Source organism: Oncorhynchus clarkii, chromosome 21, assembly GCF_045791955.1.
Source record: "Oncorhynchus clarkii lewisi isolate Uvic-CL-2024 chromosome 21, UVic_Ocla_1.0, whole genome shotgun sequence".
Taxonomy (NCBI): Eukaryota; Metazoa; Chordata; class Actinopteri; order Salmoniformes; family Salmonidae; genus Oncorhynchus; species Oncorhynchus clarkii.
In genome coordinates, this window is record NC_092167.1 from 22,567,148 (window position 1) to 22,589,771 (window position 22,624).

Sequence of the window (22,624 nt, forward strand, 5' to 3'; positions counted from 1 at the left end):
CGGGGTCGAGACCCAGGGTCTGCTTACTGCCCCAATAGGAGGTGATATAGATACGTTTGTATCTGAAGATGCTGTTTCCTCCAGCATCTTCACAAGGTCCTTTGCTGCTGTTCTGGGATTGTTTGCACTTTTTGCACCAAAGTACGTTAATCTCTAGGAGACAGAACGCGTATCCTTCCTGAGCGGTATGACAGCTGCGTGGTCCCATGGTGTTTATAATTGCATACTATTGTTTATGCAGATGAACGTGGTACCTTCAGGCGTTTGGAAATTCCTCCCAAGGATGAACCAGACTTGTGGAGGTCTACAATGTTTTTTTTTCTGATATCTTGGCTGATTTCTTTTGATTTACCCATAATGTCAAGCAAAGAGGCACTGAGTTTGAAGGTAGGCCTTGAAATACATCCACCGGTACACCTCCAATTGACTCAAATGATGTCAATTAGCCTATCAGAAGCTTCTAAAGCCATGACATCATTTTCTGGAATTTTCCAAGCTGTTTAAAGGCACAGTCAACTTAGTGTATGTAAACTTCTGACCCACTGGAATTGTCTGTACAGTTGTTGGAAAAATGACTTGTGTCATGCACTAAGTAGATGTCTTAACCGACTTGCCAAAACTATAGTTTGTTAACAAGAAATGTGTGTAGTGATTGAAAAACCATTTTTAATGACCCCAACCTAAGTGTATGTAAACTTCCGACATCAACTGTACAGTATAAGTGTTGAGACTTCTTTGCAGTATGATAGTGACTGCCCCTGCATTCTCCATAAGTGATATGCAGTATATGTGTTGAGACTTCTTTGCAGTATGATAGTGACTGCCCCTGCATTCTCTATCAGTGAAAAACAGTATAAATGTTGAGACTTCTTTGCAGTTTGATAGTGACTGCCCCTGCATTCTCCATCAGTGATATACAGTATAAGTGTTGAGACTTCTTTGCAGTTTGATAGTGACTGCCCCTGCATTCTCCATCGGTGATCAATAAACACCGCACCAGGGTGCCACACGGCTCTGATGCTGACGAGGGGCTCAGTTTTTCATCCGTACTCACAAATGTCCTAAAAGCAGTTATCACTCCCCACGCCAGCGGCCTGTGGTGCGGCGGTCTGCCTTGCTGCCAGACCTGTCTTTGGCCCTGCAGTTTATCAGTGTGCGTGGCTGCGTGTCTGGCTCGGCCCGGACCCACCACAGTGAGCCAAAAGCGCAGCTAAATAATTAAACTGCTTCTTTCTGGCTCCTGTTCGCTATGTGCCGCCTGCGATACGGACAGGACTCAATAACCATAGCCGCCTCATTTCAGTGATTTCAGAGAGGCTAAATAAATAAATGTCATTATTGCCTTACATAAGAGCCAATCAGAAAGCAGTGAGAGCAGCGGAGATAGATTTGGCTGAGGAGCTATCTTAGGAGGTGATTTGGGGAAGAGAGACCGGGACACAAGGACAACTTGGAGAGACGGGGTTGTGAACTTTTACCTCTACTGGGCCTGTGACGTTTATTCTGGGTCTGTGACTTGGCTTTGCGTCTGTGACTGTGCCTTGCGCCTTAATCTCGGTTAAACCAAAGATAAAATCTTGCGTAATGTGTTAGTCCATTATGATCCCCAGGAGCACTGTCACACACACACACACACACACACACACACACACACACACACACACACACACACACACACACACGCACAGCCATACGCTAAGCACACACACACAGTCCACCCTCTATCCATCTATCCAATTTGATATCTCGTTAGCTCTGTGGGGAGAAAAGATAGCAGAGTCCTTTTGAGACATACCAGGCTTTTCATTTAACTTAATACAATCTGAGCACCATCCAGGAATGTCCTATTCAGTGTTAGGAGAGCATTTTCGTCTTCGTACAATTGAATCAATGGGTCTTTGGTTTACCTTTTGTGCAGGTGCTTGATTCCATAGAACTGTACTTTGCGTAAGCGGTCGGCTTGAAAAGCCTTGTACTTCCTGAAGAGGATGCTTTAACAAACGGACCCGTCATTTTCTAAACATTATGCATTTCTGCCCCTGGCCTTGCTTCTTTAGAGAGGCTGTTAATTGTTCAGATGTTTTTGAGTCTTTTGGGGGGCCTCTTTTGATGCTGTTTTGAATGTGACTTAAAAGATTTAGACACACAGACATTGTACCCCCTTCATTCTGAAGTGCCCCTCCTGTGTTAGTAAAGTGATTTCTGCAGCAGCTCGTGAGATGTGTGTAATTAAGGTCTATTAAGCTCATTAGCGGAATATAAATGATAGCCAACAGCTGGTCATTAGAATGTTTACGTCATTAATGAAGGACTCTCACCAGCCAGTCACCAGGGAGGTGGTTTTGACTACTGGCTTATTCTACACATTAGGTAGGACACTGAATACCAATGAGTTGTCCTATTGAGTATTCTCTGGTCCATATACTCAGTGAGGTTGGGCATTAGGCCTGGCTCGCTGTCGGCATTCCAATTCATCCCTAAGGTGTTCGATGGGGTTGAGGTCAGGGCTTTGTGCAGGCCAGTCAAGTTCTTCCACTCCAATCTCGACACACCATTTCTGTATGAACCTTGCTTTGTGCATGGGGGCATTGACATGCTTAAACAGGAAAGGGCCTTCCCCAAAGTTGGAAGCACAGAATTGTCTAGAATGTCATTATATGCTGTAGTGTTAAGATTTCACTTCACTGGAACAAAGTGGCCTAGCCCGAACCATGAAAAACAGTCCCAGACCAAACTTTACAGAGTCCAATGCCGGAGATCTTTACACCACTCTAGCCAATGCTTGGCATTGCAGATGGTGGTCTTAGGCTTGTGTGCGGCTACTCGGCCATGGAAACCATTTCATTAAACTGCTGACTTACAGTTCTTGAGCTGATGTTGCTGCCAGAGGCAGTTTGGAAGTGTTGCAACTGAGTGAGTGTTGCAACTTGAGGACAGACGATTTTTACACAATGTGCGCTTCAGCACTTGGCGGTCCCATTCTGTGAGCACTTCGTGGCTGAGCCTTTGGTGCTCCTAGTTTCCACTTCACAATAACACCACTTACAGTTGACCGGGGCAGCTTTAGCAGGGCAGAAATTTGACGAACTGACTCGTTGGAAAGGCGCCACGTTGAAAGTCACTGAGCTACTGCCAGACCTGTAACTTCTTCTTTAAGAGGCTCCTCTGTCCTCCACTCGTTACCTGTATTAATGGCACCTGTTTGAACTTGTTAGCAGTATAAAAGACACCTGTCCACAACCTCAAACAGTCACATTCCAAACTCCGCTATGGCCAAGACCAAAGAGCTGTCAAAGGACACCAGAAACAAAATTGGCTGGGAAGACTGAATCTGCAATAGGTAAGCAGCTTGGTTTGAAGAAATCAACTGTGGGAGCAATTATTAGGAAATGGAAGACATACAAGACCACTGATAATTTCCCTCGATCTGGGGCTCCAAGCAAGATCTCACCCCGTGGGGTCAAAATGATTACAAGAACGATGAGCAAAAATCCCAGAACCGGTGGGACCTAGTGAATGACCTGCAGAGAGCTGGGACCAAAGTAACAAAGCCTACCATCAGTAACACACTACGCCGCCAGGGACTCAAATCCTGCAGTGCCAGACGTGTCCCACTGCTTAAGCCAGTACATGTCCAGGCCCGTCTGAAGTTTGCTAGAGAGCATTTGGATGATCCAGAAGAAGATTGGGAGAATGTCATATGGTCAGGTGAAACAAAAATATAACTTTTTGGTAATAATTCGTCATGTTTGGAGGACAAAGAATGCTGAGTTGCGTCCAAAGAACACCATACCTACTGTGAAGCATGGGGGTGGAAACATCCTGCTTTGGGGCTGTTTTTCTGCAAAGGGACCAGGACGACTGATCCGTGTAAAGGAAAGAATTTATGGGGCCATGTATCGTGAGATTTTGAGTCCTTCCATCAGCAAGGGCATTGAAGATGAAACGTGGCTGGATCTTTCAGCATGACAATGATCCCAAACACACCGCCCGGGCAACGAAGGAGTGGCTTCGTAAGAAGCATTTCAAGGTCCTGGAGTGGCCTAGCCAGTCTCCAGATCTCAACCCCATAGAAAATCTTTGGAGGGAGTTGAAAGTCCGTGTTGCCCAGCAACAGCACCAAAACATCACTGCTTTAGAGGAGATCTGCATGGAGGAATGGGCCAAAATACCAGCAACAGTGTGTGAAAACCTTGTGAAGACTTACAGAAAACGTTTGACCTCTGTCATTGCAGACAAGGGGTAAATAACAAAGTATTGAGATAAACTTTTGTTATTGACCAAATACTTATTTTCCACCACAATTTGCAAATAAATTCATAAAAAATCCTACAATGTGATTTTCTGGATTTTTTTTCTCATTTTGGCTGTCATAGTTGAAGTGTACCTATGATGAAAATTACAGGCCTCTCTCGTCTTTTTAAGTGGGAGAACTTACACAATTGGTGGCTGACTAAATACTTTTTTGCCCCACTGTATATACTGAACAAAAATATGAACTCAACATGTTAAAAACTTCTTATGGCTAGGGGCTCCGCTAGCATTCCACTGAAAAGGCAGCGTGCAAAATTCTAAAATATTTTTTTGAAATATGTAACTTTCACACATTAACAAGTGCAATACACCAAATGAAAGATACACTTCTTGTTAATCTACCCATCATGTCCGATTTCAAAAAGGCTTTACAGCAAAAGCACAACATATGATATGATGTTAGGTCAGAGCCAAGTCACAAAAACACACACAGCCATTTTTCCGCCAAAGATAGGTGTCACAAAAAGCAGAAATATAGATAAAATGAATCACTAACCTTTGATGATCTTCATCACATGACACTCATAGGACTACATGTTACACAATACATGTGTGTTTTGTTCGATAAAGGGCATATATTCTTATCGGCAGACTCAGTTGCCTCGGCTTTTCTAATGACTGCCTTGCCTGGTTCACCAACTACTTTGCAGACATAGTTCAGTGTGTCAAATCGGAGGGCACGATGTCCGGTCCTCTGGCAGTCTCTATGGGGGTACCACAGGGTTCAAATCTCGGGCCGACTCTTTTCTCTGTATATACAGTGCCTTGCGAAAGTATTCGGCCCCCTTGAACTTTGCGACCTTTTGCCACATTTCAGGCTTCAAACATAAAGATATAAAACTGTATTTTTTGTGTGAAGAATCAACAACAAGTGGGATCATGAAGTGGAACGACATTTATTGGATATTTCAAACTTTTTTAACAAATCAAAAACTGAAAAATTGGGCGTGCAAAATTATTCAGCCCCCTTAAGTTAATACTTTGTAGCGCCACCTTTTGCTGCGATTACAGCTGTAAGTCGCTTGGGGTATGTCTCTATCAGTTTTGCACATCGAGAGACTGACATTTTTTCCCATTCCTCCTTGCAAAACAGCTCGAGCTCAGTGAGGTTGGATAGAGAGCATTTGTGAACAGCAGTTTTCAGTTCTTTCCACAGATTCTCGATTGGATTCAGGTCTGGACTTTGACTTGGCCATTCTAACACCTGGATATGTTTATTTTTGAACCATTCCATTGTAGATTTTGCTTTATTTTTTGGATCATTGTCTTGTTGGAAGACAAATCTCCGTCCCAGTCTCAGGTCTTTTGCAGACTCCATCAGGTTTTCTTCCAGAATGGTCCTGTATTTGGCTACATCCATCTTCCCATCAATTTTAACCATCTTCCCTGTCCCTGCTGAAGAAAAGCAGGCCCAAACCATGATGCTGCCACCACCATGTTTGACAGTGGGGATGGTGTGTTCAGGGTGATGAGCTGTGTTGCTTTTACGCCAAACATAACGTTTTGCATTGTTGCCAAAAAGTTCAATTTTGGTTTCATCTGACCAGAGCACCTTCTTCCACATGTTTGGTGTGTCTCCCAGGTGGCTTGTGGCAAACTTTAAACTACACTTTTTATGGATATCTTTAAGAAATGGCTTTCTTCTTGCCACTCTTCCATAAAGGCCAGATTTGTGCAATATACGACTGATTGTTGTCCTATGGACAGAGTCTCCCACCTCAGCTGTAGATCTCTGCAGTTCATCCAGAGTGATCATGGGCCTCTTGGCTGCATCTCTGATCAGTCTTCTCCTTGTATGAGCTGAAAGTTTAGAGGGACGGCCAGGTCTTGGTAGATTTGCAGTGGTCTGATACTCCTTCCATTTCAATATTATCGCTTGCACAGTGCTCCTTGGGATGTTTAAAGCTTGGGAAATATTTTTGTATCCAAATCCGGCTTTAAACTTCTTCACAACAGTATCTCGGACCTGCCTGGTGTGTTCCTTGTTCTTCATGATGCTCTCTGCGCTTTTAACGGACCTCTGAGACTATCACAGTGCAGGTGCATTTATACGGAGACTTGATTACACACAGGTGGATTGTATTTATCATCATCATTAGTCATTTAGGTCAACATTGGATCATTCAGAGATCCTCACTGAACTTCTGGAGAGAGTTTGCTGCACTGAAAGTAAAGGGGCTGAATAATTTTGCACGCCCAATTTTTCAGTTTTTGATTTGTTAAAAAAGTTTGAAATATCCAATAAATGTCGTTCCACTTCATGATTGTGTCCCACTTGTTGTTGATTCTTCACAAAAAAATACAGTTTTATATCTTTATGTTTGAAGCCTGAAATGTGGCAAAAGGTCGCAAAGTTCAAGGGGGCCGAATACTTTTGCAAGGCACTGTATCAATGATGTTGCTCTTGCTGCGGGCGATTCTCTGATCCACCTCTACGCAGACGACACCATTCTGTATACTTCTGGCCCTTCCTTGGACACTGTGCTATCTAACCTCCAAACAAGCTTCAATGCCATACGACACTCCTTCCGTTGCCTCCAACTGCTCTTAAACGCTAGTAAAACCAAATGCATGCTTTTCAACCGTTCACTGCCTGCACCCGCACGCCCAGCATCACCACCCTGGATGGTTCCGACCTAGAATATGTGGACATCTATAAGTACCTAGGTGTCTGGCTAGACTGCAAACTCTCCTTCCAGACTCATATCAAACATCTCCAATCCAAAATCAAATCTAGAGTCGGCTTTCTATTTCGCTACAAAGCCTCCTTCACTCACGCCGCAAAACTTACCCTAGTAAAACTGACTACACCAGTATCTCTACCTGCACATGTTCATCTGATCATTTATCACTCCAGTGTTAATCTGCTAAATTGTAATTATTCACTCCTATGGCCTATTTATTGCCTACCTCCTCATGCCTTTTGCACACAATGTATATAGATTATTTCCTACTATGTTAATGACTTGTTTATTGTTTACTCCATGTGTAACTCTGTGTTTTTGTCTGTTCACACTGCTATGTGTAATGGATGTGAAACGGCTAGCTAGTTAACGGTGGTGCGCGCTGAATATCGTTTCAATCGGTGACGTCACTTGCTCTGAGACCTTGATGTAGTGGTTCCCCTTGCTCTGCAAGGGCCGCGGCTTTTGTGGAGCGATGGGTAACGATGCTTTGTTGGTGACTGTTGTGGATGTGTGCAGAGGGTCCCTGGTGCGCCCGGGTATGGGCGAGGGACGGTTTAAAGTTATACTGTTACATATGCTTTATCTTGGCCAGGTCGCAGTTGCAAATGAGAACTTGTTCTCAACTAGCCTACCTGGTTAAATAAAGGTGAATTAAAAATAAATACAAAATTAAAATATTTATTTCCAAAAATCTGAGTTTACATTGGCGCGTTACGCTCAGTAATGTTTTGCTTCCAAAACATCCGGTGATTTTGTTTTGCTTCCAAAACATCCGGTGATTTTGCAGAGATCCACATCAGTTTCCAGAAATACTCATAATAAACATTGATAAAAGATACAAGTGTTATTCACAGAATTAAAGATAGACTTCTCCTTAATGCACCCGCTGTGTCAGATTTCAAAAAAACTTTTCACCATGCAATAATCTGAGTACAGCCAAAGAAATATCCGCCATGTTGGAGTCAACATTAGTCAGATATAGCATTATAAATATTATCTTACCTTTGATGATCTTCATCAGAATGCACTCCCAGGAATCCGAGTTCCACAATAAATGTTTGATTTGTTCGATAAAGTTCATAATTTATGTCCAAATTCCTCCCTGTTGTTAGCGCGTTCAGCCCAGTAATCCATCTTCATGAGGCATGAGCACTAGGTCCAGAAAAAGTCAAAAAGTTCCGTTACAGTCCGTAGAAACATGTCAAACGATGTATAGAATCAATCTTTATGATGTTTTTAACATAAATCTTCAATAATGTTCCAACCGGAGAATTCCTGTAGAAAAGCAATGGAACAAGAGCTACCTCTCACGTGAACGAGTGTCACGAGTTTGTGGCACTCTGCCAGACCACTGACTCAAAGAGTCCTTATGAGCCCCTCCTTTACAGTAGAAGCCTCAAACAAGTTTCTAAAGACGGTTGACATCTATTGGAAGCCTTAAGAAGTGCAATTTGACCCCATAGACACTGTGTTTTCGATAGGCCATGCTTTGAAAAACTACAAACCTCAGATTTCCCACTTCCTGGTTGGATTTTTCTCCGGTTTTCGCCTGCCGTATGAGTTATGTTATACTCCCAGACATCATTAAAACAGTTTTAGAAACTTCAGAATGTTTTCTATCCAAATCTACTAATAATATGCATATATTAGCAACTGGGACTGAGTAGCAGGCAGATTACTCTGGGCATGCTTTTCATCCAAATGTGAAAATGCTGCCTCCTATCCCAAACAGGTTTTAAGTGTTGGTCCCATGCTTCATGAGCTGAAATAAAAGATCCCAGAAATGTTCAATATGGACAAAAAGCTTATTTCTCTCAAATTCTGTGCATAAATGTGTTTACATCCGTGTTAGTGAGCATTTCTCCAAGATAATCCATCCACCTGACAGGTGTGGCATACCAAGAAGCTGATTAAACAGCATGATCATTACACAGGTGCACCTTGTGCTGGAGACAATAAAAGGCCACTCTAAAATGTGCGGTTTTGTCACACAACACAAAGCCACAGATGTTTCAAGTTGAGGGAACGTGCAATTGGCATGCTGACTGCAGAAATGTCCACCAGAGCTGTTGCCAGATAATTAAATGTTCATTTCTTTACCGTAAGCTGCCTCCAATGTTTTAGAGAATTTGGCAGTACGTTCAACCTGCCTCACAATTGCAGACCACGTGTAATCACGCCAGCCCAGCTTCTTCACCTGCGGGATCGCCCCTACCACGCCTACCATCTGACCCCTTTCTGATACAGAAATAAAACCTTGGAACAGAAACACATTTGTTATTTGCAGAAGGGTCCTGATAGGCCTACTAAAATCCTAAACACATTGTAATGCATTAATTGCATTAAATAAAATAATGTCCTACCAGGGACTGTAGTGACGCATCTTGCACTGAGATGCAGTGCCTTAGGACGCTGCGTCCATGTTTGTGTGTTAACTATTTAACTGTACTAGAATGCTTAAAAGGCCGCAAAAAAATGTTAAATCGGTTATTGGTATCGTTTTGTTGGGCAAGGAAAATATCCTGATAATACCAGGTTCTGACCAATAGATGACACTGTTCTGCTATTAGGTGATAATTTTTTTAAGAATACCCCTCCATTGTTAAAGGGATAGTTCACCTAAATTACAAATACATGTTGTTTTCTAACTGTAATCAGTCTATGGAGCAGGTATGACAGCAACCCATGCTTTGGTTTTGTTTACCTGGCCATTGTTTCAAATGCTAACTTTTTAGCGTTAATGGCACAGATCCAATGCAAGTCGGTGGTACTTATATTAGCATTTTTGCGCTTCATATCCAAATCATGGGAACCGGTTAATAACATTATTTTAAATTTCAAACATTTTTTTCTGTCCCACAAAAAAACACCATCAAGGCGCCTATGCAAGAAAACTTACTCTGTCACTTAGAAGCTTCTCTTTCCTGTGTCTGCCTGCCATCTGGTTTTCTAGGCTATTTAAAAATGCTATAATTATTCCGTTTCACATTGGATTTATTTACAACAATAAGGTAAGATGTGATTTGAATTCTGGTGCCGCTGCGCACACAAGGTTGTTAGCTAGCTCTGGTCCAAGGAGTTGAGCTAGCCTCAGCGTTGAGCCAACTTTCCGACGTTCGTCCTTGTTAGGATATATTTATTTGATTCAGTGAAGTCATTACTTAGGCCTACTAAAATACTAAACACATTGTAATGCATGTCTTATCATGATGCCCAGCGCTTTAAGCCAAGCCTCCATGTCTCATATCTCTTGCGCTCCCCCAACCCCGCTGCATTTCAGTCACATCTCACTCCCTACACTTGTCTATCGAGCATGCAAACAGCTAGCTTGTCTGGTTCATAGAAACCTGCTCTATCTGCACACATTTTTGAGTAATTTAATGAGCTAAATGTAAAAACTGTTGATTTCACAAGTTAAGAAAGGAACTATATGAACCGGTACTTTTTTATTCTGGTTCAAACCGGTTCAGAATTGTATTATGCTGGTCAGAACAGTGGAACTGAATGAAAAACATATTAGTTCTGTTCAGAATGAAATGACATACAGCAGATTGTTAAATAGAATTACTCGCTGATTAAAAGTGTAAGTGTGTTCCTCTTGCTCCTCTGAGCTGATGGTTTCACTACTGTTGCCCCTGGCGACACCTTCACATTCACACACTGTAATGTTCAGAGTGATGTGTCCTTCTCTCTCACTTGGTCCTCGCTGTCTTTCTGTCTCACTCTCTCTCTGTGGCCATATCACTTATTCTCTGTCTCACTGCACTCCCCTCTCTCTCTCTCTCTCTCTCTCTCTCTCTCTGCCCCACAGGGTCTGATGATCCTGCTGCAGAACCTACCCACCATGCACTGGGGCAACGAGGAGGTCAGCGTGCTCCTGGCCGAGGCCTACAGGCTGAAGTTTGCCTTCGCTGACGCCCCCAACCACTACAAGAGATGAGTCTGGCCCATGTGGCCCCTGACAGTTAGCTACTGAACCCCTGACAGAGGCCCCCTGGAGGACGGATGGACCCCCTCCTCGACTTTCTTGTCCCTCGGCAGTCCACGACCATTGCTAATAGTAGATTAAAACAAAAACCACATTTAGGTCCCAAATGGCACCCTATTCTCTACAAAGTGCATTACTTTTGACCAGAGCCCCAAGTAGTGCATTATGTAGGGAATAGGGTGCCATTTGGGAAGCATCCAACCAGTGCTTCTTGGTATGTGTGTATCTTTCCAACCGACTGTTCTTCTTAACTCCTCTTCTCTTTGTTCTTAACAATGAAATTACATTTGTGCAACACTGCAACAACATCAATGCCTGTCCCATCGAAGTAGACCCCAACCAAAAAAGAAAGACCTCCAGTCAGTATGATAATGGAGATCTTGCTGCAGACCCATGGATGACTGTTCTAGACTGTCCTGTACTGTACTGTTTGTCCCTGACTGGCCACAGCAGCCTCAACATGTCCCGAGACCTAATGAATTAATTGTAGTCCTGAACTAACCCAGTGTGGGGGGGGGGGATAGAGAGTGAGACCTTCTGTACTAGGTTGATATCTGTCACTTTTAATTCCTAAGGGAACTGAGGACACACACGTCATCATTCTAGTCATCCCTAGCTGGCATCGAGCTCTTCTCTCATCTCCACGCTCCATGCTTTCAGTTTAAGACAAGCGGTCAATCCCCCAGAGACAAGTGGGTTTTTTAGTTAAAAACAGAAACACATTCACATAAAAGTCAATAATTAGCTAATAGGGAAATCATAAAGTATGTATTATTATGGATGGTTTCATTCTGACTCTGACATGGTCCGCAGGGCTGGTCTAATAATTTAAGGTCTAACAACACTCTCTGAACTCTATTGTATTATGTCAGATATTTGTCGGTTGGCTGAGGGAGGGACGAGTGTCGCGTGACTCTGCCTGACTAACTCGATCAGTCTATCAGTTAGACACGTTGGCACAGCACCATGCAGTGGTGAGCAGTCACCTTTTAGGCCAGGAGATTTCCCAGTTAGGTCACATGGTCTGAAAAAAAAAAACAACTCCAGGCCGTAGGCCTTTACACTCGTAACCATATACGGGTTGATAATGGCAGATTTGGGCACTAGTAAACAACTAAATTGGAACGCAGTGGCTGTACAGTAACGTGCTATACATGTCAGAGCTCTTGCTCTGCGCTTCACATCGCTGTATGGGTTTTTGACTGACAGCCGTTCTGAACTTGAGCACCTCGCGTGACCTTGTTGTGAATGAGAATGTGTTTTCAGTCAATTTACCGGGTAAAACTGAAAATTGCTGTACATTTTTTTGAAAGGTGAGGCATAGAGGATTATAATAAATACCGTTTTGTCATGCAAGCAAGACAAACACCCATGAGTTCAAATATGCACTTCACATTTCATAAAACTCATGTCATATATAGTGTCAACGTTTATGATCACTATGTTTGATATACAGTTACAAGATGGCATGGTGTCATACACTGCGTTGTTCTGAACAGAATGAGCCTATGTTTGTCTATTGTGAAGAGAATTTGCCACGGCAGACGCACTTGAATGCACTCAAGACTCCTTTCTTTGCGCACCAAGATTATCATCTGTTTCCCTGAATTGCATTGTGAAAGCAAGTAATATCACATTTTATAACTTAGCTAGTCAGTTTTGGCAGTAGAACAAGCTTTCAAATGAGGCCCACCTGACCCAGATTGCGATTTATAATGGACCGTTTTTGGACTGCGTAAACAACAACAGTAATTGTGTGATGATGCGAATGCAGGGTTGTGTTCCAAACAAAACAACTACAAGTGTATTTGCGCTAGTTCCTCAACGGCACAGCTAGGAGAGCTCATAAAGGCACCTTATAGTTGAAGACATAGTGCTTTGAAATGACCTAGGAACTGTGGACACTGGAGAGGTATGTGGCCACAAGGAGACACCAGTTAGTCCTCGCTCTCAAACCCTTGTAATCGGTTTGTCTTATGTTGCACCTACCCCACATTTTCCAGGAATGTTCTTATCATGTTACTGAATATATCCAGAGTATTTTCAGATTTTGTTACCAACAAATGCAGTGAAAGTACAGTAAATGTAGAACGCACATAAAATCATGTGTAATCATTTTCCCATAAACTCCTAACTGTTCCCTTTCAATTGCTACCATGGTCATGCATATGTTTTTCATATTTCTTCTGTAAGAAACATTTCAATTTAGCCCTATCCATATTGTCCGATTTCAACGAGTGTAAAGGGTTAAAAATGACTCCCCAAAACACAGAAATAGGACCACGAGTTTTGTTTTTTTCTGGTCAGGCTACGTGGTCAGGCAAAACTCCTGGACTACGACAATTTGTAACTGCTCATAGCCCAGAACTAGGGCCTATAGTTAGATTTTTGGAAAAGATGAACTAAATTGCTGACATGGGTCATTGTATCCAGTCCAGTAGCTTTGTTGGTTATTCAGTCTATTCATAAACACTTACTGACTGAGGGCGTTAGGGTGTAATACATTAACTCTCTCCGTTTGCCTTCATTTGACTGCTCAAACTCAACTCAGTTCCACTCCTGTTTTTCATTGTTCCCCTCTAATCAGGGACTGATTTAGACTTGGGACAACAGGTGGGTGCAATTAAAGATCAGGTAGAACAGAAAGCCAGCAGGCTCTGCACCACGTGGGGTAAGAGTTGTATACCCCTTGTGTAGAGGATTGATATATGATGTAAATTAGATGTTGAAATAATATGTACAACTTGTATCATCAAAAAACATCCTGTCAGGTAACACTGAATATCAATAATTGTTGCATGAGCCCCTCGATGATGTGTGTTGTTGGTATGTGGGGTTGGGAGTGTATGTATAGATGGGGCAGCTTAATACTCTCAGTATTTGAACTTCCTCAGCTTCTTTTGATCATGTCGGTAACGTTTTTGCACTCCATGTCAGTTCCAGGCCCAATTTCCTATTCTCACATTGATTAGAAATTTCAAAAACTGCACTTGATAAAAGTACATTTTCTTCCCTTTTTTTGTACGAAATATATTATTTGCAATCCGCTTTAAAAATCAGTCTCTCTCCTCCCTTTTTTACATACTGTTTACATGAGCCTGTTAAGTTGTGCCTAATGTAGAGAGAGCAGATCATCATAGATATTTATTTTACCTTAATTTAAGCTCTGCAAATGAAACGAGGACGTTTATTCAGTTGATGCATTCACTCTCTGTGTTTGCTAAGCCATGACAGTGACTGCATCCAAAATGGCCCCCTATTTCCTATATAGTGCACTACTTTATGGGCTCTGTTCGAAAGTAGTGCACTATATAGGGAATAGGGTGCCATTTGGGGCGCAACCAGTGAGTACACAGAATCACATCGGTAAGTCTAGCAGCTGCCTTCTCTGGTATCCTTATGTGTTTCAACTTGGTTTGATGCTCCCAACAAACCTTTACAGACACACCTTCTGTAAAAGTCACAAGCCCTTGGTTACCATGGTTACTGTGGTGACCAGGTGTCCGTCTGCTGGCTGGAGCCCTCGGACACACATACTGGACATTGCGGTCAGCATCTCATGGGGCATGACCTAACATGTTTGGTCTCCCTACTAAAGCTTTTTTTAAGGGTTGAATTTCACTCTTTCTTTTGTTCTGTTTCTTTTCAGAGATGTTAAAATGTTTCTGACCAAACTAAGACTGGTCCTCTTTCCCTTCTGACTTCTGACTAAGACATCTGAAAGTGTGAATCTCATACAGCGGAGAGGGATTGTGATTATTATTTTTTTAAATGTATGTGTACAGAGCAAATTAATTTTGAAACAAAGATCTGTAAATAGAAAAGTGTAAATAAATGCTATATATGACCAAACTGTTTGTATATATTCATGGATGTAAACACGTTGTACTATAATATCAAATCTGAATATCATGCTTCAATATATACAGCCCTAGCTGTGATGTATTGGCCATATATGCCACACCCTCTTGGGCCTAATTGCTATTATAAACTGGTTACCAACGTAATTAGAGCAGTAAAAATAAATGTTTTGTCAAACCCGTGGTTTACGGTCTGATATAACACAGCTGTCAGCCAATTAGCATTCAGGGCTCAAACCAACAATTTATAATATCAAATAAGATTAGAACTGTATATATTCAACACCAGAATTACCCAGTGGTTTCAAGTCTCCATACCACACAATGAAAACATGAAAATTACAAGTATTTACGTTGTTATTTAAATGACTTTCACCTCGGCTGAGGGCACTTCAACCCAGGCATGCCTAGCAACTGCATAAATAAGGGCTGTAATAGCTTCTGCATTGTTTGCCTAGACTGTTGTATTAATAACTTCTGTATTATATGCGTGTGGCGGCTGCTCCCCACACAGACGCCTTGGCTGGTAAACAGGTTTGTTGTGATCCTGTGGAGTGGTGGTGGTAATTAGGCCCTTTTCGTGTGTGGAGGGAGTCCCTCGTTCTCTATCTCTCCTTTTCCCCTCCCTCTCTCTCATTAAGCTAACTGATGTTCACAGTAGCAGGAATTTAAAAAGTCATTAGAATCACCTGGACTTCCTGAGTCGCTCACACTTGGTACAGGTGGCATGGGCCGAGATGGGACTCACAATGACCCCCTTTTACGGAGGTACATTCAGCTGTAGGGCATGTACACTGCTGTACAGAGCAGAGAAATATAGAGTTTGACAAACGTTGTTTGAGATTGATGATGGCTCAAATACCACCCTACAGTGGTACTAATTTGTACAGTGGTAAATAGGAAGTGATTTGGGATTTTGCCTTCGAATTATAATGGTGGCCATGTTCCAAGAGTGTTTGGAGTGTTTGTAATGGATTAGTCTGAACTCTGTAGCTGCTGTATGTCTATGGCTCTACATGCTGTAGCTATGTCTACAGAATGTCTCCATAGAGAGACCGCAGTTCACAGAGAGCTGTCCATACTGTACAGTACATAAGGTTGCCATGGTTATCATCAGTGAACTCTGCTTTAGTGCTCCTCCAGTCTGTAATGAAAAATAATATTAAATATAGCTGTGAGCAGCAATGAACAGGGTTCACAGGATGACAGAAAGGACATGCGATCAGATGGATAATAAAGCAAGCCCTCTATCATGTAAGAATTATTTTCCTTTATTTGCAGTCATGGGTGCATTCGGAAAGTATTCAGACCCCTTGACTTTCTCCACATTTTGTTACAATACAGCCTTATTCTGAAAATTGACGAATTTTTTTTTTTTTATCGTCAATCTACATACAATACCCCATAATGAAAAAGCAAAAACAGGTTTTTACACATTTTTGCAAATGTTTATAAAAAATAAAACTTATTCACGTAAGTATTCAGACTCTGCAATTTGACTTGAAATTGAGCTCAGGTGCATCCTGTTCCCTCCCATTGATCATCCTTGAGATGTTTCTACAACTTGATTGGACATGATTTGGAAAGGCTGTCTGTATAAGCTCCCACAGTTGACAGTGCATGTCAGGGCAAAAACCAAGCCATGAGGTCAAATTGTCCATAGAGCTCCGAGACAGGATTGTGTCTGGGTAAAGGTACCAAAACATTTCTGCAGCATTGAAGCTCCCCAAGAACACAGTTGCCTCCATCATTCTTAACTGAAAGAAGTTTGGAACAACCGAGACTCTTCCTAGAGCTGGCCGCCCGGCCAAACTGCAATCAGGGGAGAAGGGCCTTGGTCAGGTAAGTGACCAGGAACCCAATGGTCACTGACAGCTCCAGAGTTCCTCTGTGGAGATGGGAGAACCTTCTTAAAGGTCAACCATCTCTGCAGCACTCCACCAATCAGGCCATTATGGTAGAGTGTCCAGACAGAAACCATTCATCAGTAAAAGACAAATGACAGCCCGCATGGAGTTTGCTAAAAGGCACCAAAAGAACTCAAACCATGAGAAACAAGATTCTCTGGTCTATTGAAACCAAGAACGCAGGAGTGGCTTCGAGACAAATCTCTGAATGTCCTTGAGTGGCCCAGGCAGAGCCCAGACTTGAACATCTCTGGACAGACCTGAAAATAGCTGTGCAGCGACGCTCTCCATCCAACCTGACAGAACTTGAGAGGATCTGTTGAGAAGAATGGGAGAAACTCCCCAAATATAGGTGTGCCAGGTTGTAGCATCATACCCAAGAAGACTCAAGGCTGTAATCTCTGCCAAAGCTGCTTCAACAAAGTGCTGAATAAACAGTCTGAATACTTATGTAAATGTAATAAATAGTTTTTAACATTTATGAACCTGTTTTTGCTGAATCATTATGGGGTATTGTATGTAGATTGAGGGGGGGGCACTGTGGAGTGGATTTACAGTGGTTTAAATGGGCACATTTAAAAAAAAGTTAAGACATGTACCATGGGCCTACATTCCAAATTTGGTGTAATTTGGTCCTATGGTTCATGCAAATAAGATTTTAGAAGTATTTTTAGCATATTAACGTCTGTCTTAATATGCATCTACAGTGTGGCAATCTCTTAATTAATCAACGGTATTATCTCAAACTCTTTAGGGACTATTGTGATGAGTCCAAATATCACATTTGGTGTGAATTTGACTTTTTGTCCATGAAGGTTTTTTATTGTTATTTTAAGCATTAGCGTTACATAGTGAAAAAAAATGAATTGTTAATAGTTTCCTGAAACTTATCATGGTAAAGTATTTGATTAGCCTACAACGTTTCTAGTTGATAAGCCATTGTGAAGTGGATTTAAATGGACATGTAAAATCGGCTTTCCAGATTTATCAAAAAACAATCCTTTAGCTTCTCTCGAACTATCTTAAGAGATGTACAAGAGATGGGCCTACAGATCAAATGTGGTATTATTTGGAATGGCTTATGGTTCATAAGGCATTTGTCTTATGAAGGCCAGCGTCCCGGAGTCGCCTCTTCACTGTTGACGTTGAGACTGGTGTTTTGTGGATACTATTTAATAAAGCGGCCAGTTGAGGACTAGACACACTAATGTACTCAGTAATACACTAATGTACTCTTGCTCAGTTGTGCAACGGGGCCTCCCACTCCTCCAGTTTGCGCTGTTCTGTGAAGGGAGTAGTACACAGTGTTGTACGAGATCTTCAGTTTCTTGGCAATTTCTCACGTGGAATAGGCTTTATTTCTCAGAACAAGAATAGACCGACGAGTTTCAGAAGAAAGTTCTTTGTTTCTGGCCATTTTGAGACTGTAATCAAACCCACAAATGCTGATGCTCCAGATACTCAACTCGTCTAAAGGCAAGTTTTATTACTTCTTTAATCAGCACAACAGTTTTCAGCTGTGCTAACATAATTGAAAAAAGGGTTTTCTAATGATCAATTAGCCTTTTAAGATGATAAACTAAGATTAGCTAACACAACTTGCCATTGGAACACTGGAGAGATGGTTGCTAATAATGGGCCTCTGTACGCCTATGTAGATATTCAATTTTTTTTTTTAAACTGCCGTTTCCAGCTACTATAGTCATTTACAACATTAACTATGTCTACACTAGATTTCTTATCAATTTGATGTTATTTTAATGGACAAAAATGTACTTTTCTTTCAAAAACAAGGAAATGTCTAAGTGACCCCAAACTTCTGAACGGTAGTGTAAATACAGGCATTATAATTCTGACCCATATGAGCAGCATATTACAAATGTATCCAGAAAATAAATCAACTCAATTTGTGTGGTACGGAATGATTTAGTGAGACCCGGGTTTGCGCAGATTTACTAATTATGCGACGTTCAGAATGAGACTGATGAGGAAATTAATTAATTGGTGACTGCTATGAAATCGATATTCTGATATTCTTTGAGTTGATTCGGGAAACTGTAACTCATTAAACAAACTTTTCCCGTGGTGCCCCAGGTTACTGAGTTAATGGTTACCTGATTAATTAAATCATGTAATTATAAACATAGTTAATTATTTGATAAATAGCATGTCATCATATTAACAATGACAATGTCTTGACACAAGCCACTGGACTAGTAGCTAGCTACTCTTCCTACTACCAAAATGCAGTACCCACTTGGGTAATGGTACGGCAGTCACAAGGGGCCAGAAAGCACAACACACTTCAATAGTAATTCAGGAGTTGCCTTTTAACTTAGTCCTCCATACAGTTATGGCCATCTCTGTACACCTCTGTATTTGGGCTTTTCCCCATCCTCAACCTCCGTACAGTAGGCATAATCAAAACATTGCATGCTAGCTAGCTGCAATTGTATCAGTGTTCTTACGTGCACACACCCACACACAGTTTAGTGCTACTCTCCAGTCACCAATAGACTTGTATCTATGCTCTGACATCCTCCCATTGCTTCTGTCGCTCAAAGATCTGCTTCAGTGAACACTGCAGCCTGTTCCCTTCTCCTTTTTCTTTCAAGTGGAAACACAGTGCCCCTCTTGTACGCTCACAAATGTCCCTGTGACTTCAAGGCTGAAGCAAATATCAAGCCGTGACAGATATGACATAGGCTATCTAGACCCGGGGTTATCAAACCACTCCTCTGGGACCCCCAGCCAACGTATTCCAGCGCTAGCACAGCTGACCCAATTTGTCAGCTAATTATCCAGCCTTGATCAGGTGAATTAGTTCAGGGATACAACAAAATTGTGAAATGTCTGGTGGTCCCCCAGAGGAGGTTTGAAAACCACTTATCTAGAGTGGGCAATGTTACAATATGAAAAAGACTAAGGCCTACAAACTAATGCTCCTGATGGCATGGTATGAAGTCATAACACGGATGTTGATGAGTTTGAGTTGAGTTTAGATGTGTAGTTATTTGTAAAGTAGACGCTTATTAATACTGCTACAGAGATTGGGTTAACAGCTATTAACCAATGTCAACACATATAGCTAAAGTAAGCACACAAACACTCTCTCTCTCACTCCTCCCATCTTCCCCTATGCAGTGATGTCTATTTTTACTGAGAAATGATTAAGTAAGAAAGGCTTTACAAAGAACAATGTAACATTCCATCTAACTAGCTACACATCAAAGTTTTGTCCTTGAGATTCTGATCCTTTGCCTCACGCTATAGGCTATATATCTGCTGCTGTGCTGGCTGGAATTGTTGCAGGCTTGGCAGCCCTAAGTCTTGCAGTGATAAAGACATAATGGTTTGATGCTGCCCAGCCAGCTCATGTGGAACACATAATTGCCTTCGAGGGATATCCCCCAGCCCCGGTCTGAGCCCTGGACACTCATTCCCTCCTAACGCCAAACGTCACAACCACTTATTCAAATGACAGCTCAATGGAATAATAACATGCTAGCTTGGCGCATTTACCCCTAAAGAACCGCATGCTTGGACTATATACACACACACACACACACAACTATGATGATAATGTGTATGTGTAGCAATGGTGGGCTGCTCAAACATATTCTCATATTCTCCTCTCTCTCACACGCATAATGTAGGCTACAGTAGAAGCTCCAGCAGCCACATTTGAATACTGAGAAGCTAATTATTAGCGAAGTGCAGACGTAATTTATGACTCAGCAGCCCTGCTTTCTGAGTCTCTGCCTGCGTACCAAGTGGCACCCTATTACCTATATGGTGCACTACTTTGACCCTGGTCAAAAGTAGAGCACGAAATAGGGAATAGGGTGCCACCTGGGATGCAGCCTAGGACAAAGTGCTCAAAGGCATGAGCCTGCATATAATTGGGCGGGCAGAATGAGTGAGTTGGTTGGTTGGGCTAAGTTGTCCAAGGAAGGTGTGTCATGTCTCAGCATGCCCTCTCGATCCTCTATCCCTAACACCCCTCCCCTGCCCTTCCTTGTCCTGACCCATCAGACTACAGTGAAACAGTCCCCCCCCCCCCCTCCCTCCACACACACACACACACACACACACACATGAATCTAGCCTGGGCTGTCCTATATCCTCCAGAAATCGCAGTATTATTTATCAGGAAGCGCTGGGAGGGAATCAGAGCCCTTTTGTCTGCTTATTATGCGGTCCGCCTCGTTAGCAGACGTGATTTAATATTAATCTTGTTTTCAGAGCAGAGCTCCTCTCACTGCTGCATTTTCATACAGGCAGGGAGAAGCATGGCGGCCAAGGAGAGGATAGGGAGCTTAGGAAGAAGCTGCGCATCCAGTGTTTTTTAACCTTCACAACGAAACCAAAACACAAAGCGTAAGAAGGCTGATGCCCACTGAAACAGCTAGCTAAGCATCTGTTTGTATACTGTACAATGTGTATTGTAGAAGTAACCAAAGGCATATGCAACGTTTTGCAATGTTGCACCCCAATGAATAAGCAAGTGGTGTTTGACTGATTGTAAGGTCAAGGGCCATATAAGAAGCTCAAAGTGATGTTTCCTCATCAACACATAAAAAGTGACTTTTTGGGCCAGGCCTCGGAGGTGGAAGCACAAAAGGAAACATCTTTGGGCCAAAACACTGGTGCAAAGTCTGACAAGGGAAACGCACCATAATATTGCCAAGCATTTGTTTATTATTGTAAAAATCATTGTTGATGTAATTCAGATTATTCCCCTTCTAATCAGGAGGCTCTGAAAGCCCCTGGCAGTCTCTGAACTCCCTGGGTCCTCAGTGCCATGATGGTGATGAGCTAATACACATTAGCCTAGTTATGAGTGTGGACTACACGGTTCCTGTTTAAGACCCCTCACTGAGCTGAACAAGGCACTGTGTTTTCCAGTTGCATTTCATTGTTTTACTGCTAATTGACTTAAACAGATGCCGAACCCCCAGTCGAGTAACTCTGCTCTACTTAGCTTTAGCCCGCTGTTTGTAGTTGATTGTTATTGTTATTTTGAGTTGCAACTCTCCCCTCTCCTTTTATAGCAAATACCACGCAGGTATTCTCTCTCTCTCTCGCACTCACTCACTCACTCCCTCCCTCCCTCTCTAGCCACAGAACGTTCCATGCGTTGGTAGAATCATAGACCTGTTACCGTGGTCCAAGTCTTGGAGTTTGTTGTTATGGCGACCATATAAAGATGCCTTACTGTCTGTATTGATTTAAATGCTGGATGAACAGGAGTGTGGTCACTGCATCCTCCTTTCAAAGCACTCTTACCATCTTAGGCCCTGTTAAAAATGTCAAGATGTATTGATGAATATGTGTGTCGGTCTCATGAAGTATAGATTTTCTGATTAGTTTAGCTGCCTTGTGAAGCATCTCACTTAGCAGTACATGTTTGTGTGTGTCCCAATTGGCACTCGTTTAACCCAAAGTAGTGCACTATATAGGGAATAGAGTGTCATTTGGGATGCACCCTCTATAAATCTGGGAATCCTCTGGGACAGATTTCTCTGTGACGGACGCATCACAAAAGCATCCCGCTGACAAAACCATGTATCTCACATGTAGCACAGCTGGGAACATCCTCCCACAGGATCAGATACTTGAATCATAATACAAACCCACTGATCCAGAGGAGCTCAGCTTACCCACATGCCTTTACGTCTAGCACATAGACATTGGTCTATTAGCATGTTGTAGTGATAGAAGTCTACACATATGTTACTATTGAAGTTGGTTTGCACTTTCGCAATCTAAATTGTGTATGAGAAGATCAAATTTGCCACCAAACAGATTCCATCACTATGAATTGCATCACTATGAAACTAATACACACAGTCAACAACCATTTAG

General features: G+C 42.2%; 1 protein-coding gene across 1 annotated transcript in view; it reads left to right on the top strand.

Annotated features, from left to right (window-relative positions):
• LOC139378765 (TBC1 domain family member 22B-like) overlaps positions 1-14,841 on the top strand; it is a 194,812-nt gene extending 179,971 nt beyond the window's left edge. Inside the window, exon 14 of the mRNA XM_071121251.1 lies at positions 10,813-14,841. Coding sequence (XP_070977352.1) covers positions 10,813-10,941 — 129 coding nt within the window. The 3' untranslated portion in view covers positions 10,942-14,841. The remainder of the gene's footprint in view (positions 1-10,812) is intronic.
• Positions 14,842-22,624: the final 7,783 nt, after the last annotated feature.